The sequence below is a fragment of the Anopheles nili genome, chromosome 3, assembly GCF_943737925.1.
Source record: "Anopheles nili chromosome 3, idAnoNiliSN_F5_01, whole genome shotgun sequence".
Classification (NCBI taxonomy): domain Eukaryota; kingdom Metazoa; phylum Arthropoda; class Insecta; order Diptera; family Culicidae; genus Anopheles; species Anopheles nili.
The window spans coordinates 11,104,219-11,121,160 of NC_071292.1; the positions used below are offsets into that span (position 1 = coordinate 11,104,219).

A 16,942-nucleotide genomic window follows, 5' to 3' on the forward strand; every position below is an offset into this window, starting at 1 on the left:
CAAACCCAATCGAACACCTTAATCGCACGACGTCAAAGATAATTTCCCCATACCTAGCGTGTCATACGGAATCGAGCGAGCGTCTTTAATGGGCCAATAAATTATTTAAACCACCCGCAAAGGGCATGAGCCCGCACCCAAAACGTCATCATGTTGCACCTTTGCTGGGCCACGTGCTCCAATCCTGCCCGAACGCGGTCCTCGCCGGGGGGGGGCTGGAAAACAAATTAATTATCTTCGAAAATTAAGATATATCTATCGATCTTTCAAGTTTGCGCCGAAACAGGACACGTCGAAGGGATATCTTTTTCCACCGACCCTACAAAAAAAGGCAATGACTGTTTGTTTTTAGCAGAACGGGAACCCATTCAGGTCATGTTGCCGTCCTGTTGAATGAAAAGGATGAGCAGCAGTTTTTGTGTGCTTGTGGTGCAAATATTTATTTCCTTCCACACTCGGGACATGATGCGTACGATCCTTCAAAGGCAGAGGTACGCTTCTTCAGGATGCTCTCTTTCCTGGCTGGATCCAAGACACATCAAGACCCAACATCCATACCGTCGTTCGGTATATCAATGCGATCCGGCAACGAGGACATTTAAGAGACTATGTGCGAACGCATGAATCCAACAGGGATTATTTCCTGCCAGCGCGTTTGCTCAGGCTGCAATAACTGGTACCGAGCTGACTTTCACGGTCACGGTACATGACTGCTGCCAGGACATGGGGAGCCGGATCGATGGCATAACGAACCCGCCGATGCAGGAGACTGTGGGACCATTAGTAATAATCATAATTTTTACTACTCTAGTTCTACTTTACGGCCCACGGCCTGCAGGCGGAGCATGTGCGTACTGGTTGCGGTAGAAAGAGGTTAATTTTACGCCCTTAATCCGCATCGTCACCCTTTATCACTGTCACCATGCCCGAGTGCGGTTGGAGCTGGCAAACACACGCGAGAAAGTAACAATTGTTACGTCCGGAGGGTTTATAATTCAAAAAGCAATAACACCGGCTACAGGAATCATTTTCCTTCCACGTATTTTTAACCAAATTGTTCATAAACGAGGATTATATATGTCATCGCTCTAGTTGGATGGATTCTCTGTGGCATTTCTACAGCGGTCTCTAGTAGGTGTTGATATATAAAGGATCTAATTCAATGTAATTCCATACCCATATCTCGTTGTCTGCCACGTTTGGGAAAAGCTCACTGAGGGAGAACGTCAGCTCGATGAGCAGCAAATTTGCTAACAAAATCCCTTATCCCTCGTACACTCTGGTGTAGCGTGCATCCCATCCGACGTTCGCTCATTAAAACCTCATTTGAGTCTCATAAACGTTCCCATTAGCGTTGAAGCGTCCATTATAATATTCAAATTTCGCGAACTCGTAGCTGCTCACCTGCCAACTATCAAAATATCACCGGCTCTCGGCTTGTCTCAACGCTCACCTTTTTTTATGGTACAGCAATACAGCTATCTTTAGAGTCCTTTCGAGTCCTTGCTCGGGCACCCTCGGATATCGAATGTTTTGCATTAATTTGATTAACTATCATCCACGGTGTTCATTCAAGATATTCCGTTCGACAGCAAACTATTTCTTGCCCATTCCCAGTCGGAATTATGCAAGAAAAATGAAAAAGTTGCAATTAATTAACCAGCAAAAACGCCCTCAACCGGCACTAATGGGACTGCAAAATTCGCATCCATTCGCAGCTCGACCGTACATCCAGGACGCGCCAGGACGATGATGGCCCGGTACCGACCGCTGGTACCGATGTTACTGATCGCATTTGGAACGTCCACCCTGGCGTCGGCCATCGCACGAATGTCCTGCGATTGTCCTCGTAACGTCGACGGGCTGATTCGAGGGAACGCATCCTTCGCACTGGCGTCGCCGATGGTTCGTAACCGAACAGGAGACGAACTGTACGTGGGCTTTCTCGCTGGCTACGTGCACTCTAAGGTAGGTGCAGCAACCGGTCAAGGTTGCGGAATTGAAACTTGATTGCACTGATCTGGGGGTGGTGAAGGTGTGCATACGTGCAGGTGTATGGACGTTCGTCCTCGGGGACGCAGCGAATGTGCCGCAGACATGCAAGGGCCGCAGGATAATTGTGATTTATCAACCTAATCATCCAACGTCCTGGGGATAGGTCCACGTCAGGTTCACTATTGTTGCACAATGTTTTGCCATTGTTTCAGTTTTCTTTCGGGTTTTCCACTACCCTAAATTTAAGGGAAAGCATTTATTCCTGGAACTTGCCTCATTATTTGCAATGTCCTTTTTCCATATGTTTCACACCCTATTAAACGCTTGATTGAAACGTCTATTTTGGACATCACGTAAAACCCCCTGTGGTCATGCAATCGAAATCGATTAAAATTTTGGACACACCCTGTAATTCACCCTCGTTATCCTTCGATGTTTCCCTATTTCGTCCTGCATCGCATCCTCACTGTAGGTGGTGTTGGGTGCACTACTCCTGGCGATAGAGACGATCAACAACGATTCCTCGCTGCTGCCCGGTAAAAAGTTGCGCCTCCGTGCGGTGGACATTGGCGCTCAGAAGTCCTTGAAGGCTTTCCCGATCCAGTGAGTATGCAGCGCTGCTCTGATAGCAGTGTCAGATGCCACTCGGTCGTCATAAAGCGCTTCTTTCGCACATCTCTTCGCCAGGAAGATGACCGAAATGCGTGACAGCGGCATCGTGGCGTTTATCGGTCCGGATGAAACTTGCACCTCTGAGGCGTTGGTTGCTTCGGCCTGGAACCTACCGATGATATCGTATGTGAGTGTGGTGTCATTATTCACACCCTCGATGGAGGAAAACGAGATGCTAATCATTGTTTCTTGTGCCGGTGTGTGATATGTAGAAATGCGCCGATATCGCCGTGTCAGACAAGGCGGTGTACAGCAGCTTCGCCAGGACTCTGCCACCGGCAACGAAGGTGTCGAAAAGTGTAGCTGCCCTGCTGCTGGCCAACAATTGGCATTGCTTCACCATCGTGGCTGGAAAACATCCGGCTTGGAGCATGGAAATCGCTCACGCAATCAAGGTAACGTGGAAGTGAATGCGCGCGTCCTCCGAAGGATGTTCTGAGTGTTGTATGGAGCGAGTGCCTCACCTCATATGGGGCATGAAATTAGTGCGTCCTGGGTGAAATATGAACCGCGAGCGGCAAAACTGCATACGGATCCAACAATCGTCGGTCTCCCCAAGGATTCGGTCTGTTTTATTTGCGTTTCGGATGCAATCGAATTAGATGTGCTCTGTTGCAGTGGGAATTGTTGATGTGCTTATGAGAATGGCGCTAGTGAAATGAAAAAAGTTCGTCAGTGGTGTGGAAAACTAAGCAGAACATACTCCAGTGTTGAATGAATCTTAAATGCTCGTTTTTTACTGCTGTAGCTAACTATTTGATTATGAATCTCTGCTCACTTTTCTAGCTCCAAGCGGAATCCAACAATTTGACGCTGAATCACTTTCGTATCTATTCGGATTACATTCCGTCGAAAATCTACAAGCTCCAGCAGATAGTGGACGATACTTACCGGAACACACGTGGTATGATTTTTAAATTTGAACATAACAATTCTTGGTAATATATTCACTCTGATGAACGGCTCCGTGTTGCTGTATTGCTTTTGAAACGAACCAGTTTACGTCTTCGTTGGGGATCACATCGAAATGGTGGACTTCGTGCGATGTCTGCAGAATCGGAAGCTTCTGAGCACGGGTGATTACGTCGTGGTATCGATTGACGATGAGATTTACGATCCGAATATGAAGCGAAACATCTATCAAGGTAAACAGTGCGTTATAATTTCGTCCACTATCCATGCTGCATCCCGTCATTTATCCTACATGATTCGACTTCGTCCTGTCCTCAGAGTATTCGGATTTCTACCAAAAGTACATCGGCATCGCGAAGGATAAGCACCAGAACCGAAAGCGCAACAACTACAAGGACCAAGAACGGTTGCAGGAAGCGTTCCAGTCGGTGCTGCGTATTTCGCCGCTCTTTCCGATGAACCCGAAGTATCGCAAACTCTGCCACCAGTTTAAACTGTACTCGCGTAAGGATCCTTTCCACGTGCCACTGCCATTCAACAAGCACATTTTCGATGAGATAAAGGTGAGTGATGGGATTGCGATGGGTAAACCTCGGTGGCTTGCTAGTGTCCCCTCGTCTCCATTTCACAGGTGCCCATCTACGGCGCGTACCTGTATGACGCGCTCGTCATCTACGCGCGGGCTGCGACCGAAGTCCTGCGCGATGGTGGAGACATCTCCGATGGAAGATTAATTATGCGCCATATATTCAACCGGTCGTACCACTCGATCCAAGGATTCGACGTAAGTGTAAGCATGTGGCATGTTGGCTCATTCATCCAGTCCATCGTGCGGGTTTTTCTCGTTCACCTTGCCAGGTTTACATCGATGCCAACGGTGATGCGGAGGGAAACTTTTCGGTTCTGGCGCTGCAAAAGGACGACAAGGTGAACAACTCGCTCCAGATGTCGATGCAACCGGTGGCGCTGTTTGCGTACGGGGGGCGTAATGCAACAACTAGTACAACTCTCCCCGAGTTCCGCTATCTTAACCCGAACCGGCCCATCATGTGGCTAAAGGGTCGTCCACCGCTTGCTGAGCCGGTGTGCGGGTTTTACAACGAGAAGTGCCGCCCAAAGGCGAAAGACTGGCGATATATCTGCGGTGCGCTGGTTGTACTTTTCTTTATGACCATTTTCACCAGCATCCTTTTCAAGTAAGAACGTTTGAAAGGATCCAATTGTTATTATCTCAGGACACACGCGCTGATGAGATTCGAATTCTCTTCTTTCCAAGGCACTACCGTTACGAGCAAACGTTGGCGTGTTTGCTGTGGAAAGTGGATATGAAGGACGTTATCCTGATCACATCACCCGACGCTCTGTACAACAACGAGTTGCGCAAGAATCTGGTATGTAGAAAATGATCTTAAGGACCTTTAAAGGATTCATTTCATTGCGGTCTTTTGTTAGGTTTGTCAACAGAGCATTATGGTCAGCAACGCGGGAGACTCAAACAAACGCGCTTACACAACCATCGGTAAGAATATTTAATTACTTTGGTGGAACACATGTATTGAGGTGGTGTTTCTGCACTACCCTAGGCCTTCACCGTGGTAACATCGTCGCGATCAAGTATCTTCAAAAACGCTCCGTTGACATTACCCGCAACATCCGCAAGGAGCTGAAGCAGATGCGCGAAATTCGCCATGAGAACCTGATCACTTTCATCGGCGCATCGATCGATCAGGGCACGGTGAGTATACTAACGTCGTACTGTGCCCGCGGAAGCCTCGTCGATGTCCTCTCGAACGAAGATCTGAAGCTGGATCACATGTTCGTGTCGTCGTTGGTGAGCGATATCGTAAAGGGGTTGATCTACCTTCACGACAGTGACGTCGGTTCGCACGGTAACCTGCGATCGAGTAAGATCCTCATCGATTCCCGGTGGGTTGCACAAATAGCGGACTTTGGGTTGCACGAGTTCAAATCCTGTCAGGAGGAGCCAAGCAAGTGAGCATATTTTGAAAACACGATCGGGATCGCAAACGTGCTAACGTTGTTGATCGGGTGATCTCTAGATTCGAGAAGGAGCTGAGGCGAAGCCTTTGGAAGGCACCGGAGATCTTGCGAGACCCCAACTGTCTGCCCAGAGGGACGCAGAAAGCCGACGTGTATTCGTTTGGAATTGTGCTGTATGAAATCATCGGCCGAAAGGGTCCGTGGGGGGACATTAACATGAGATGGCAAGGTTTTTCTGCGTTCCTAATCATGATCCACACTAGGACACCCCGAAAAATTGACTTTTTGTTTACCTTTACCAGACATCATCGCGAGGGTTATGTCCCCAGAAGAACTGGGCATATTTCGACCATCACTTCGAGGTATCGATGCCCCGGAATACGTGATACAGTTGCTCCATTCGTGCTGGGAGGAAGATCCAGAGGATCGGCCAGATATACGACTGGTACGAGTGAAGCTGAAACCGATGCAAGCTGGACTGTAAGTACTCGGCGCATTGACGGTATTGAAGCATTTCCACTCTCACATGACATCCTTCGCAGGAAACCAAACATTTTCGATAACATGCTAGCCATTATGGAGAAGTATGCCTACAACTTGGAAGGTATCGTGCAAGAGCGAACAAATCAGCTCACGGAGGAGAAGAAAAAAACCGAATCACTTCTGCTAAGGATGCTGCCCAAGTAGGTCAAGGTTAGAGAATGTTGCGTCTCTATATTACCTAAACCTTTCCCATATGTTGTCTGCAGGAGTGTCGCAGAGTCCCTTAAGCGAGGCGAACGGGTGGAGGCCGAATGCTTTGACTGCGTCACCATCTTCTTCAGTGATCTGGTGGGTTTTACGGAGCTGTGCGCTCAAAGCACCCCGTTCGAGGTAGTCGAAATGCTGAACGATTTGTACACCTGCTGTGACTTCATCATCTCCAGCTACGATGTGTACAAGGTGGAAACGATCGGTGATGCGTACATGGTAGTTTCGGGACTTCCTCTTCGGAATGGAGATCGACACGCGGGTGAGATCGCCTCGATGGCACTGCACCTGTTAAAATCGATCTCGAACCTCGAGATACGCCATCGACCAGGAGAGTTCATCCAGATGCGCATAGGGGTACACTCCGGTCAATGCGTGGCGGGTGTTGTTGGATTGAAAATGCCCCGATATTGTCTGTTCGGTGACACGGTTAACACGGCTTCTCGCATGGAAAGCAACGGAGAGGCATTGAAAATTCACATCTCGTCGGCGACGTACGGGCTTCTGAAGAAACTCGGTGGCTATAAATGCGAAGAACGTGGCATCATTAAGGTTAAGGGAAAAGGTGAGATGCGAACGTACTGGCTGCTTGGTGAGGATGATCAGAAGCGGATGGATCGTTTTGGTTCAAACGACGCTATTACGAGTTTGAGTAAGTGTATGAGCTTTCACGAGTGATGTGATTTCAATATCAAGGTGCTGACTTGTGATGTAACTTTTCGACGTTCTTCTAGCCATCCCAGATTTGCTCTGTACGCCCGATCAGCCGCAGCCTAGCATAAGCCGAACGTCGCTAAGGCGTATGCTTTCCGATACCATTCCAGCGCTGCATCACGTTCATCAGCATAGTTCCAGCGATCAACAAATTCCGTCGATTAGTTTTCTCGCACACAACGGCTCGAACTTGGGATGTTACATTTGTCACAAGCGAAAGGTGCACGTGGGCAACACACCTATGGCGGACAGCACACAACGGCTTTCGATCATCAACGGAAGCTACGGCGTGGATGAAGCTATCTGCACGTGCCGACAACGAAACTGTTTGCTAGAATATTACAACGACAATTTAATGACTGTTCGGACGATTCGAGAGCCGCGATCAGCTCCTCAAATCACATTCATGCAGTGAACGAGTTTGCTACTACCAGTAGAGCAATGTTCCGCAATGGTTTCATAACTTTGACACGTGGAAAGAATTTGAATTGTATTTGATACATTAGGATATACCATTCCCGTGCAGTAGGATTATACCATTCCCGTGATGCCAATTAATGTTTTTGATGTGTTTATCGTTGTACTAATTAAAAATTGAATATTAAAATGCCCATTTTTGTATTGTTGTGTACTTTATTCTGATTTATTTTATGCAATTGTTGGGTTAACGCAACCGTTTTGAAGTTGACAGCAGAAATTTGAATGCCCCCTTTTGACGTTTAGGCTAACGAAGGACTAGTGTACGCGCGCGTACGGCTGGTTTGCAATTTGTTGATACAACGTAGTTTAAAAATGTGTAATTTCAATCTTCAATAGACTGTTTTTATTGCTAAGCATCATTCAGTAGTAGAAAGTTAAAAAAAAAGCAATCGCTTGAAGCTTTTCCATCTAGGTAAGTTTTACACAGCTTGAGATTGCGTACCGCGACCGAATCGGTTTGTTATTGTCTTGCAATTGTATTTATTAGCGCAATTAAATCACACAATTGACTGTTTTTGTTATTTCAGAGCGTTGGTTATTATGTGCAGAGCTAGTTCTAGCTTTTGATTAATTGCTCCGTGATTCAAAATCACTGAATTTTACACGTATCACGATTGGCCGGCTTGCGAACTGATTGATGTTGTTCTGTGGAACATCTGATAATGATTCACGACATTCTATTTACACTATTCTCCTCAAATGCGGAATTACCGATTGAAAACTTTACCGTAAGCATAAAAAGTTCAACTGTATACCTACAACCAGTGCCCAACATATGTATCATATATTTTTTAGATCCCAGAGGTGGCCTCCACATTTCTGCACCCGGGTGAAATCAATATCCTTGAGGAACTGATCCGCATAGCGAACCAGTACAAAGAGATAAAAAAGTTCACACAACAGTATGGAACGCTTACAGCGGGCTTACTAAAACCGAAGCAGCAGAAGCCCACGGAGGAACCTTTGCCGCAAGGTCTGTACTTGCAGGCGTTCGTCGATGGGCTAGAGTTGGTGGTGAAACCGTATCGCGATCTGGTGGTGGAACTGGAGGCAAAGTACCTGCGGCGTCCCAACCTCTCGCTTATGTTCATCTTCCACCACGTGAGTCAGTATAGGTCGTTGTTCGGATTTCTTCTGCAGCTGATTAGTGGTGTCGTGACGCAAAGGATACATGGTTGCGCCTTGCTACCCTATCTGCAACAGCACTGCATGCACGGAAACGATGCAAACTATCAGGCTGTGAAAACGTATGATAAAATTCGCTTCTAAGCTAATATTAAATGCCTAATGTCACCCAATTTCATTTTAGGATCCAAAAATCGGTATACGTTATCTTTCTCAAGCAACTGTACGGCTGGCTGATGCACGGAAAGTTTGTCGATCACTACGGGGAGTTTTTCATTCAGCAGGTCGAAAGCAACCCAAAAGTGTCCAGCGTAACGGGTGGGCTGGTTTCCCAACAGGCAACTCAAACTTCCGTTAACACATTCTCCGACAGTGCCAGCATCAACTCGGAGCTGTGGCGGTACGAAATCCGTAGCGAAATGCTTCCCTACTACTTTCCTGCTAGTTGGGCCGAGAAAGTGCTGTTCGTAGGACAAACGGTGCTGATGTGCCACTTCGATCCACGTCAATATATGATCGAACGGACAGCTTCTCGCAAGGGCAAGAACAGCAAAAAAGGCGTGTCCCTGGCGGCGGCCATAGGAAAAGACAACCTATGGGGCGAGCACGAGCAAGAGTTGTTCCGCAAGTTTCATCAGCTACAAAACGAAGAGAATCTCAATGTGACGAAGTTTGAGCACCTAGTGGACGAAATTAAGGACCAGGTCACAAAGCATATGTCGATGATTGTCATCGAGGAGGCAGATCTGGCACGCCAACTGCGACTGATGAAGGATTTTTTCTTGCTCGGGCGGGGAGAGCTGTTTTCTGAATTTCTCACGCAAACGCAATCCTTGAAGCTGCTCATCGGTAAGGAGATCAACGACGGCACCACGCGGGATTTAAATAGAGCACTGCAGCTGGCCGCAAATAGCATCAACATCGGGGAGGAAATTGAACAGTTTTCATTCGAACTACCTGGAAAGGACGAGATCGAGGAGAGTTTCTGCTACGAAACCAAGAGCGCCGTCGGACACATCATGCTTAAGTACAAAGTCAAGTGGCCACTTCATCTGCTTTTCTCGCCACGTGTCCTCGATCGGTACAACGAAATGTTCAGGTTTCTGCTACGCATCAAAAAGATTCAACACGATCTGCTACAAATATGGTCGTACCAGCGGGAGAAACGGATCAAACACAACTCGGAAGTGGTTCAGCTGCGCAACAAGCTCATGTTCTTGATCAACAATCTGCAGTACTATCTACAGGCAGACGTGCTGGAAAGCCAATTCGCGATCCTGATGGCAGCGATAACGAACTCGGCTAAGCAGGCAGATTTTGAGCGTATCCAGCGCGCGCATACCATCTTCCAGGCGAACGTGCTCAGCTTGTGCTTCTTGCTGAACAGTTCGATTGCCGGCGAATCATCCTCGTTGGGCACGTCGGTCTCCATGGGAGGTGTAATACAGGTTCAGGAAAACCCAGTGCTAACAATCCTGGACAGCATCCTCTCGATCGTAGACCGATTCTGTACGTTTTGCATGCTTTGCAAAGATCCGATGACGAAGGTCGAGCGGCAGGAGTTCGTTACCTATGAGCAAGGGTGCGTCCCCACAACTCGATCTGCAATGTTCCGGGTTATCAACTTGTTTTCTTTCTTTCAGATTTATGAACCATGTCGATTCATTGCTCAAGCTGCTGATTGGTCTTAAGGCGGGACCGAGCAGTGCTCCTCTATCGCAGTTGTTGCTTCGTTTGGATTTTAACCATTGGTTTAGCTCACACACTCAAACCACATCGTAATCGATCCACAAAAGGTCGGTTTATTTTGTTGCACTATTGATACGCTATGTGTCCACTTGCATTTTTTCCAGGTGTGTCTTCATTAAAATACACTTTGTCATGTGGCATTCACACGGTAGATGATGTTCTTCTTTCTCTGGATCCAATAATGTTAATTGTAGATCGTACCTACAAAAAAGAAACAGTTGGTGGATGTTGCGTTGAATCGTTAGAAATACGTTCATTACCTTCGCTTCGTTTCCTTATTGCGTGTCATCGAAAGACTAAACGCAACGGGGTCTCGTTCCTCCAGCTCTTCGCATGCTTCCTGTGGCAGTGGAATAACGGTCTGCTTCCAGTGCGTTTCCGGAGCAGATGGATTTGTGGAAAGTGATGTGTGCTCCAGCATGTGATGATCCTGTTCGTTGCCCGGAAAAGTACAATCGAACCAGATACAAAACCCCTGCAATTTGCCCGTCCTTTGCGCCACTAGCACATCCTTAACTTCGAAAGTGTTTAGCTCTTCGGAAGATACTTCCATCAGATCGAACCACGCAATAATGTGTCCTTCGTGCAACAGGTGTTGCGGCGCGACGGTCAATACTTCTGGATTTCCGGAGTTCTGATCGCGCAGTGCTCTTCCGAAACAGCGCATACTAACACCTGCTAGGTTTTCCCACTGATCGAATCGTGTTGGTACACTGCAAGGCGCAACGTAAAGCGTCGCAGTGTCCGGAAACATCAACCCATTTGGCTGTAGAAATTTGTCCCGTGCGTACAACACCGAATCGAGCATGCCTTCGTGCAGGAGAAAGAATCCCATCCACTCGGACACGATAATGTCCACTCGTACACCTTCCGGCAGTTTGAAATCCTCTACCTTGCACTCGCTCACTTCTATCACATCCTGGAATTGGTTTTCCTCAGCCACGGCTCGAGCCAGGCGAGCCAAGTTTGACGCCTCTACAGCAAAAACTTTACTGGCTCCGGCCTGGGCACAAAATATGGACAGTACGCCCGTGCCGGCCCCGACATCAAGTACTGTTTTACCCTCGAACAGAGTCCGATTGCCGACAATAGCTTTCTGGTAAGCAGCCATGCGGGGTTTGTCAGCGAGCATTATTTCATGAATCTGCAATATACGAAACGCGAATTAATCGAATATGTTTGATTAAACAGCCGCCTGCGAAAATATACCTTGAGGTCTTCATAACTGTCGAAATACGATTCCGGATCGGCAGATTGCTGATTGCGATCGGTCGTTTCCATAATTGAAGAACGCGGTCAGGAAACCACGTTTTGCAGTGCTCAAATGACAAGGATTGCGTGCCGTTTTAAAATTCGTTTATTCGAGTCTGATGTGCGATAAAATGTATAACTTACTCACAACAGACAACTGAACACTTCAATATGCATTTTTGATCTCTGTGTTTTGATTAGAAGTTTTTAAAATAATTAGATTATATAGATATAATATAGGATATTTCTTGAATGTTTACTTTATTTGCTGTTTTTATTGTTATTTGTTTTTGTCAGTTTAGAGGTTTATATTGGAAGGCGAGAGTTTCCAACACTTTAATAAAAATATATATCGCTAGACAAATATGTTTATTTAATCGTTAGAGTTTTAATTTTCCTAATTTATCGTATCGATTTAACAAAATTTTGCTTTATTTTGCAATTCTAGAAAAACAAACGTTCCAGATCGAAAACGCTTGATGTGAAAATGAGATAACAAGAATGGTTTCTCACTAGGGTGGAAGCGTTTATGCGATGTTTTTGTGAGAACATCTGAGAGCGGCGAAAAGCAACATTTTTCGTATGCTGTGTCTTCTACGTTCTGTGTTTTCGCTTTCAGTGTCAAAAAGCAACCAACGCGCTTCTGCAACAGTTTTTGTGCTCCTTAGCTTGTGGAAAGATCAATAAAATATAGCCTCTACCATGGAAATCGTGCCTGAAAGATTGCGATCTGATATGCTGGACACGATTCTAGCATGTCGCTTCTGTTTGTCGCAAGACGTTCGCCTGACTTCAATCTACGCAGCTCAGGAGCATAATAAAGGCATTCCGCTAGAACTTCAAATAATGGCTTGCGTTGGATTAGAGGTATGTAGGAAAAATATAAGCTATGGATCTCACGCCAGGCGCTTTAACAGTGAACGGGGGAAAAGTTTTAAGTAGGAGATTATCCGGACAACCATTGCGCGCCGAAATCAAATGTGTGCTCTAGCTAAACCCGCTAATTTTCCGGCGTTTTTGTTAGCGAGATTGTAGCAAACATGGCGGCATATGCTGCTCATTATTGTACCCACTGACAGCTTCGCTATTTCTTTGCGCCCCCTGTGGATGGTTCGTTTCCATGAAAACTCGACAAGCTTTGAATTGTGGGTTTTTTGCTAGCTTTAAGTGGAAATGCAATTTTGAAACACCACATTACTACATTTTATGTTTAATTTTCTCCATAATGTAGGTATACAAAGAGGATGGTATGCCAGGTATGATTTGTGAAAATTGCAGGGTCCTTATGGGATACTGCTACCAGTTCAAGCAGATGTGCAACAACGCCGCTATTCAGCTTAAATCATTCTTAAGTACAGGAATTTTGCCAGAGAAGCAATCCATTCCCAAGGAGCTGATGGCTTTATTGGTAAGTGGAAAGTAATTAATCAGTTGCAAAGCACGTATTTTTCTTGTACGCATTAATAAAAGATCCGAGCATCGGCGTCGCAGCGACGATGACGTCAATTTTTGACAGCACGTTGTATATCAAAGTGACAGCATGTCGATAAGCAGTATAATTTCAAATTTATTATTCCTATAATTCCAGCCAAACGGAAAACAACCTCAATATGCATCGGCAAAACCTAAACTTACTGCGAACATTGAAAAAATTAAAGAAAGTGAAAAGAGTGGCACCATCGTGAAGCTTAGTCCGATCGATTTAAAAAATATCAAACAAGCACAAAAGAGAAATTTGATTATCAACAGCGTGACATCAACGACACAGGCTTCGGACGTAGAACAAAGCATTGTTTCAGATAGTCCTTTAAGAACATCTACTCCAATTGTTAAGCGTCCAACACCGGACAACGCTCGCACGGGAACACATTCAAATGGAAAACAGAAGTCCCCTGGTAACTCCAAGGATACGCCCATTATTCTGAACAAACTCGTCAATTCCGCAACTGGAAAGGTCAAAGAAGAATTTGTAGCTACCGGCGAAGGAACGGTAGAGATGCTAGTGACCTACGACACTGTCCCAACAACCAGTGTTGCCGAAAGCCAACCGGATCAAGTATTTCCATGCAACGAGTGTACACGTACATTCCCGCTGAAGCAATTGCTGGACATCCATCAGCTCAATCACAAACGAGAGCGCAATTATCCTTGCAATTTATGTACCAAGCGATTCTTTTCAAAGTACGATTTGGCCAAACACTTTGCCACGCACACCGGCGAGCGGCCGTTCGTTTGTGTGATTTGCCGGGCGTCTTTTTCGCGTTCAACGCTGCTAACTCGCCATCAGGCAATACACAAAGACGAACCGAAGCATATTTGTACGTTTTGTGAACGTACCTTCTTGTCACAGGAGGAATTGATCAAGCACATAGAGAACCACGAGAAGAATCGTCCGTTCAAGTGTGCCTCCTGTCCGAAGCAGTTTGCGTACAAACAGGGATTGGAGAGACACGAAGTGGTGCACAAGGAAGTACTACCGTATCAATGCGAGTACTGTGAGCAAAGCTTTCTCACGCCAGTAAAATTATCACGTCACCTGAGCTCCCACGCGGGCGATCGTCCATATCCCTGTCGATTGTGCACGAAATCTTTCCTGTTGAGTCACCATCTATCACGGCATCTGCGTAGCCACAATGCGTGTGGCCAGAGTGAGTACAAATGTAACGACTGTAAGTCGCTGTTCAACAGCATGGACGAACTGGTGAGGCACTCAGCGGATCACACGTCCACGAACTTCACGTGCCCTTTATGTCGTGAACAGTTCGAGGATCAGAGAACGGTTGCACAGCACATAAAAACGCATTCGGGTCATTCTCAATACGCGTGCGATTATTGCGATCTGATGTACACGAGCGAGGCCAAGCTGGACGAGCACTGCCTCCATCAGCACTTGAATGAGTTGGCGTACGTACGATCGGAATTGCAACATAAGCAGCTTATCCAAGAGGACGGGAATCAGTTCCAGATTAAGATCAACGGTGAAGATCTTGACGATGAAGCAGTACAAACCAACGATTTAGATGCCACAGAAGGTAAGACATTAGTTGCTAACTTGTTCAATGAAAGGGCAATTTTCGAAGAATATCACGTTTCGGGTTTTCCTATCCCCAGATGAATCTACCTTGGTTCCCGATCCTCTGCATGAAGGGGAAATGTACGAGATAACAGAAATAGAACTATCGCCTGTTGGCACTGACGAGAAATCTACAAAGGATGTTTTATCGTTAACGGACGCCATAAGCAAGGTGCAGCCCTCATCAGTTTGTTCTTCGCCACCGAAGAAAATTCATATGGTAGCTCTACCGGTAGCTCAAACGGCAGCAGCCTCAATGTTGGATGCGAAGGCCTCGCGCCTACAGCGGATGGAAGAATTTTACAAACGAAATCAACAGGCGGCGGAGAAGAAAATGGCACAGAGAAATATATCCGACATGTTGAAAAAGTTACCCAAAGGGGTTACAGTTAAAAGGCCGACACCGGCTAGTGCCTCGAGCAGCACATCCGATCTAGCAAAGGAAAGTGAAGAGAAAATATCGGTGAAAGAAAAAGAAGCTGCTCCTCCGGTTAGCGTGGCCGTCAAGAAAGGTCCTGGGAGACCACCGAAGGTTCCGAAACCGACCGAACCAATGGAAGCAAAAGCAGCTGATGTCAAGGAATTGAAAAAGGAGGAATTAAAAAATCTCACTACAATGCTTGCAAAGCAACACGTTCGGACTGAAAAACAAATAACGGATGTAAAAGAACTGAAACCTACGACTAGTGCCGTTGTAATCTCCAGAGGTCAGGAAAACGCGGCATCGACATCCAAGGCGATAAAGTCACGCGAATCGACGGGAATGATACGAAGGACATACGCACCGGGCGCAGCAACTGCAGTTGCCAAAAAACGTCCTGCGGAGAAAGATGATACTGAGGTGGAGACTCCAAGCAAGCGACCAGCACTTAGCCGAAAAACGCTAAATCCTTCCATGCTCTATGGTGCGAGTAGCAAACAAGGATCGAAAGAAGCTGGGACTGCATCCGTCAGCAACAGCTCAGACAAAATAAACGAGCGGACCCAGAAGCGAGTCTTAAAACCCAGCACGACAACTGCAGCTACGCCAATGGAGGTGAACCTCGGTGGTAACACGGTCAAATTGCAAAAAATCAGCAAGGAGCAAATGATGGCTCGAACCAGCAAAGTGAAGGGCAAAATGTAATACGAAAACGAACATCGTTGATGGTACTCTCAGAACGTACCCATTCAGATTATGAGCTAATGTATGCGTTTTTAATATGTGTTAAGCCATTTTATAGATCTATAATTTTTTTTTCTTAAATTTTTATTTTGTAGGTTTTTTGAATCAGTTTTTAGACTTAATTCATCTTAAAACTCGAACATTTCAAATCGAGCAAATTTATATCATTATTCGTCATATTTTTATCAGATATTTTCTGAATTATGTAACAAAAATAATAAAAAAAACTTCGGCAAGACAATTATTTTGATTTTTTTGTAGCCACTACATGAAAGTGGGAAGTAATCGAGTTAAATTATCATCGTATATAATTGCTCTGTATAAAATTACGTGAATATAATTAAAATAAGATCTTGTATGTGTTGAAGCATTTGCCAAAAAACAATTATCAACTACAAACGATTCCAGTTGATTTTGGCAAGCAGGCTTAGGTCACTTAACGGATGCAGCGTCACAGAAGTAAGTAAACAATTAAATGTACTATTGTGCGGCCCTAATTCTTTTTAAACCATAGCTTACAGCGTTGGCTATAATCTAACGGCTATGATTTTTATAGGAACATATATAAAGGATAATCGGGTCAAATTTGACGTAGCTAGTGTCAAAGCATTAGCACAACTTTTGTTTTATATTCTATAAAACAAAGAAATATCAGTATTGTTTATTATACAATTGAGAGAAAACATTCGTTATTTATAGTTATTCAGTTAAATATTAAAAAAACTCAGCCGAAAACAAAGTGTCGATTGAAAATTGCTGCGCAGTTTTGTAGCGTTTCAGCTAAAGTGCATGGATGCACTTTCGACAAAGCAACGCGCTTAAATAATAATAAGACATGCTTTACATTCTACTGTGAAAGTTACTGATCAAGTGATTACGCCGCAGGTTAGGGGAAGTAAAGGAGCTGGACCATACTAAGAAAGCTAGTAAATCGCATTACTGACACCACCCGTTTGGTACGTGAGTAGCATCTCGAGTGTATTTCTGTGGTGCGTCACGGTTGCATCGGGGACTGTATAACTAACACTATGACCACCATGGACATCATGCACTAG

At 45.6% G+C, this 16,942-nt stretch overlaps 4 protein-coding genes across 4 annotated transcripts; 3 read left to right on the forward strand and 1 right to left on the reverse strand.

Moving 5' to 3' along the window:
* The first annotated feature begins 1,902 nt into the window (after window positions 1-1,902).
* LOC128722708 (guanylate cyclase 32E) lies at window positions 1,903-7,459 on the forward strand. The gene is made up of 17 exons (XM_053816384.1): window positions 1,903-1,968; window positions 2,468-2,598; window positions 2,683-2,794; window positions 2,880-3,062; window positions 3,454-3,571; window positions 3,666-3,812; window positions 3,898-4,142; window positions 4,211-4,363; window positions 4,438-4,775; window positions 4,856-4,970; window positions 5,032-5,098; window positions 5,163-5,571; window positions 5,640-5,809; window positions 5,883-6,060; window positions 6,123-6,263; window positions 6,330-6,988; window positions 7,065-7,459. The coding sequence occupies exons 1-17, from the start codon at window positions 1,903-1,905 to the stop codon at window positions 7,457-7,459; spliced, it is 3,627 nt and encodes a 1,208-aa protein (XP_053672359.1).
* A 727-nt stretch (window positions 7,460-8,186) lies between these two features.
* Window positions 8,187-10,431, forward strand: LOC128723334 (gamma-tubulin complex component 4 homolog). Its single transcript, XM_053817063.1, has 4 exons — window positions 8,187-8,252; window positions 8,320-8,771; window positions 8,834-10,231; window positions 10,293-10,431. The coding sequence occupies exons 1-4, from the start codon at window positions 8,187-8,189 to the stop codon at window positions 10,429-10,431; spliced, it is 2,055 nt and encodes a 684-aa protein (XP_053673038.1).
* Window positions 10,432-10,459: 28 nt separating this feature from the next.
* On the reverse strand, window positions 10,460-11,737 carry LOC128723335 (protein arginine N-methyltransferase 6). Its single transcript, XM_053817064.1, has 3 exons — window positions 11,608-11,737; window positions 10,659-11,542; window positions 10,460-10,599 (listed from the first exon to the last, which is right to left on the reverse strand). Exons 1-3 carry the CDS (start codon window positions 11,677-11,679, stop codon window positions 10,476-10,478), a joined length of 1,080 nt encoding a protein of 359 aa, XP_053673039.1. The 5' UTR covers window positions 11,680-11,737; the 3' UTR covers window positions 10,460-10,475.
* Window positions 11,738-12,351: 614 nt separating this feature from the next.
* LOC128722711 (Krueppel homolog 1-like) lies at window positions 12,352-15,848 on the forward strand. Its single transcript, XM_053816386.1, has 4 exons — window positions 12,352-12,516; window positions 12,881-13,057; window positions 13,238-14,681; window positions 14,716-15,848. The coding sequence occupies exons 1-4, from the start codon at window positions 12,352-12,354 to the stop codon at window positions 15,846-15,848; spliced, it is 2,919 nt and encodes a 972-aa protein (XP_053672361.1).
* Window positions 15,849-16,942: the final 1,094 nt, after the last annotated feature.

Bases quoted from the DNA above. Each gene is read 5' to 3' on its own strand.
- LOC128723335 (XM_053817064.1), bottom strand. From the start codon at position 11,679: ATGGAAACGACCGATCGCAATCAGCAATCTGCCGATCCGGAATCGTAT. The intron at 11,543-11,607 runs GTATATTTTCGC...CGTATATTGCAG, and splicing joins ACAGTTATGAAGACCTCAAG to ATTCATGAAATAATGCTCGC. The intron at 10,600-10,658 runs GTAATGAACGTA...TCTTTTTTGTAG, and splicing joins AATAAGGAAACGAAGCGAAG to GTACGATCTACAATTAACAT.
- LOC128722708 (XM_053816384.1), top strand. From the start codon at position 1,903: ATGGTTCGTAACCGAACAGGAGACGAACTGTACGTGGGCTTTCTCGCT. The intron at 3,063-3,453 runs GTAACGTGGAAG...TCACTTTTCTAG, and splicing joins AAATCGCTCACGCAATCAAG to CTCCAAGCGGAATCCAACAA. The intron at 6,061-6,122 runs GTAAGTACTCGG...CATCCTTCGCAG, and splicing joins AAACCGATGCAAGCTGGACT to GAAACCAAACATTTTCGATA.
- LOC128723334 (XM_053817063.1), top strand. From the start codon at position 8,187: ATGATTCACGACATTCTATTTACACTATTCTCCTCAAATGCGGAATTA. The intron at 8,253-8,319 runs GTAAGCATAAAA...TATATTTTTTAG, and splicing joins TACCGATTGAAAACTTTACC to ATCCCAGAGGTGGCCTCCAC. The intron at 8,772-8,833 runs GTATGATAAAAT...ATTTCATTTTAG, and splicing joins AACTATCAGGCTGTGAAAAC to GATCCAAAAATCGGTATACG.
- LOC128722711 (XM_053816386.1), top strand. From the start codon at position 12,352: ATGGAAATCGTGCCTGAAAGATTGCGATCTGATATGCTGGACACGATT. The intron at 12,517-12,880 runs GTATGTAGGAAA...TCCATAATGTAG, and splicing joins TGGCTTGCGTTGGATTAGAG to GTATACAAAGAGGATGGTAT. The intron at 14,682-14,715 runs GTAAGACATTAG...GTTCAATGAAAG, and splicing joins CGATTTAGATGCCACAGAAG to GGCAATTTTCGAAGAATATC.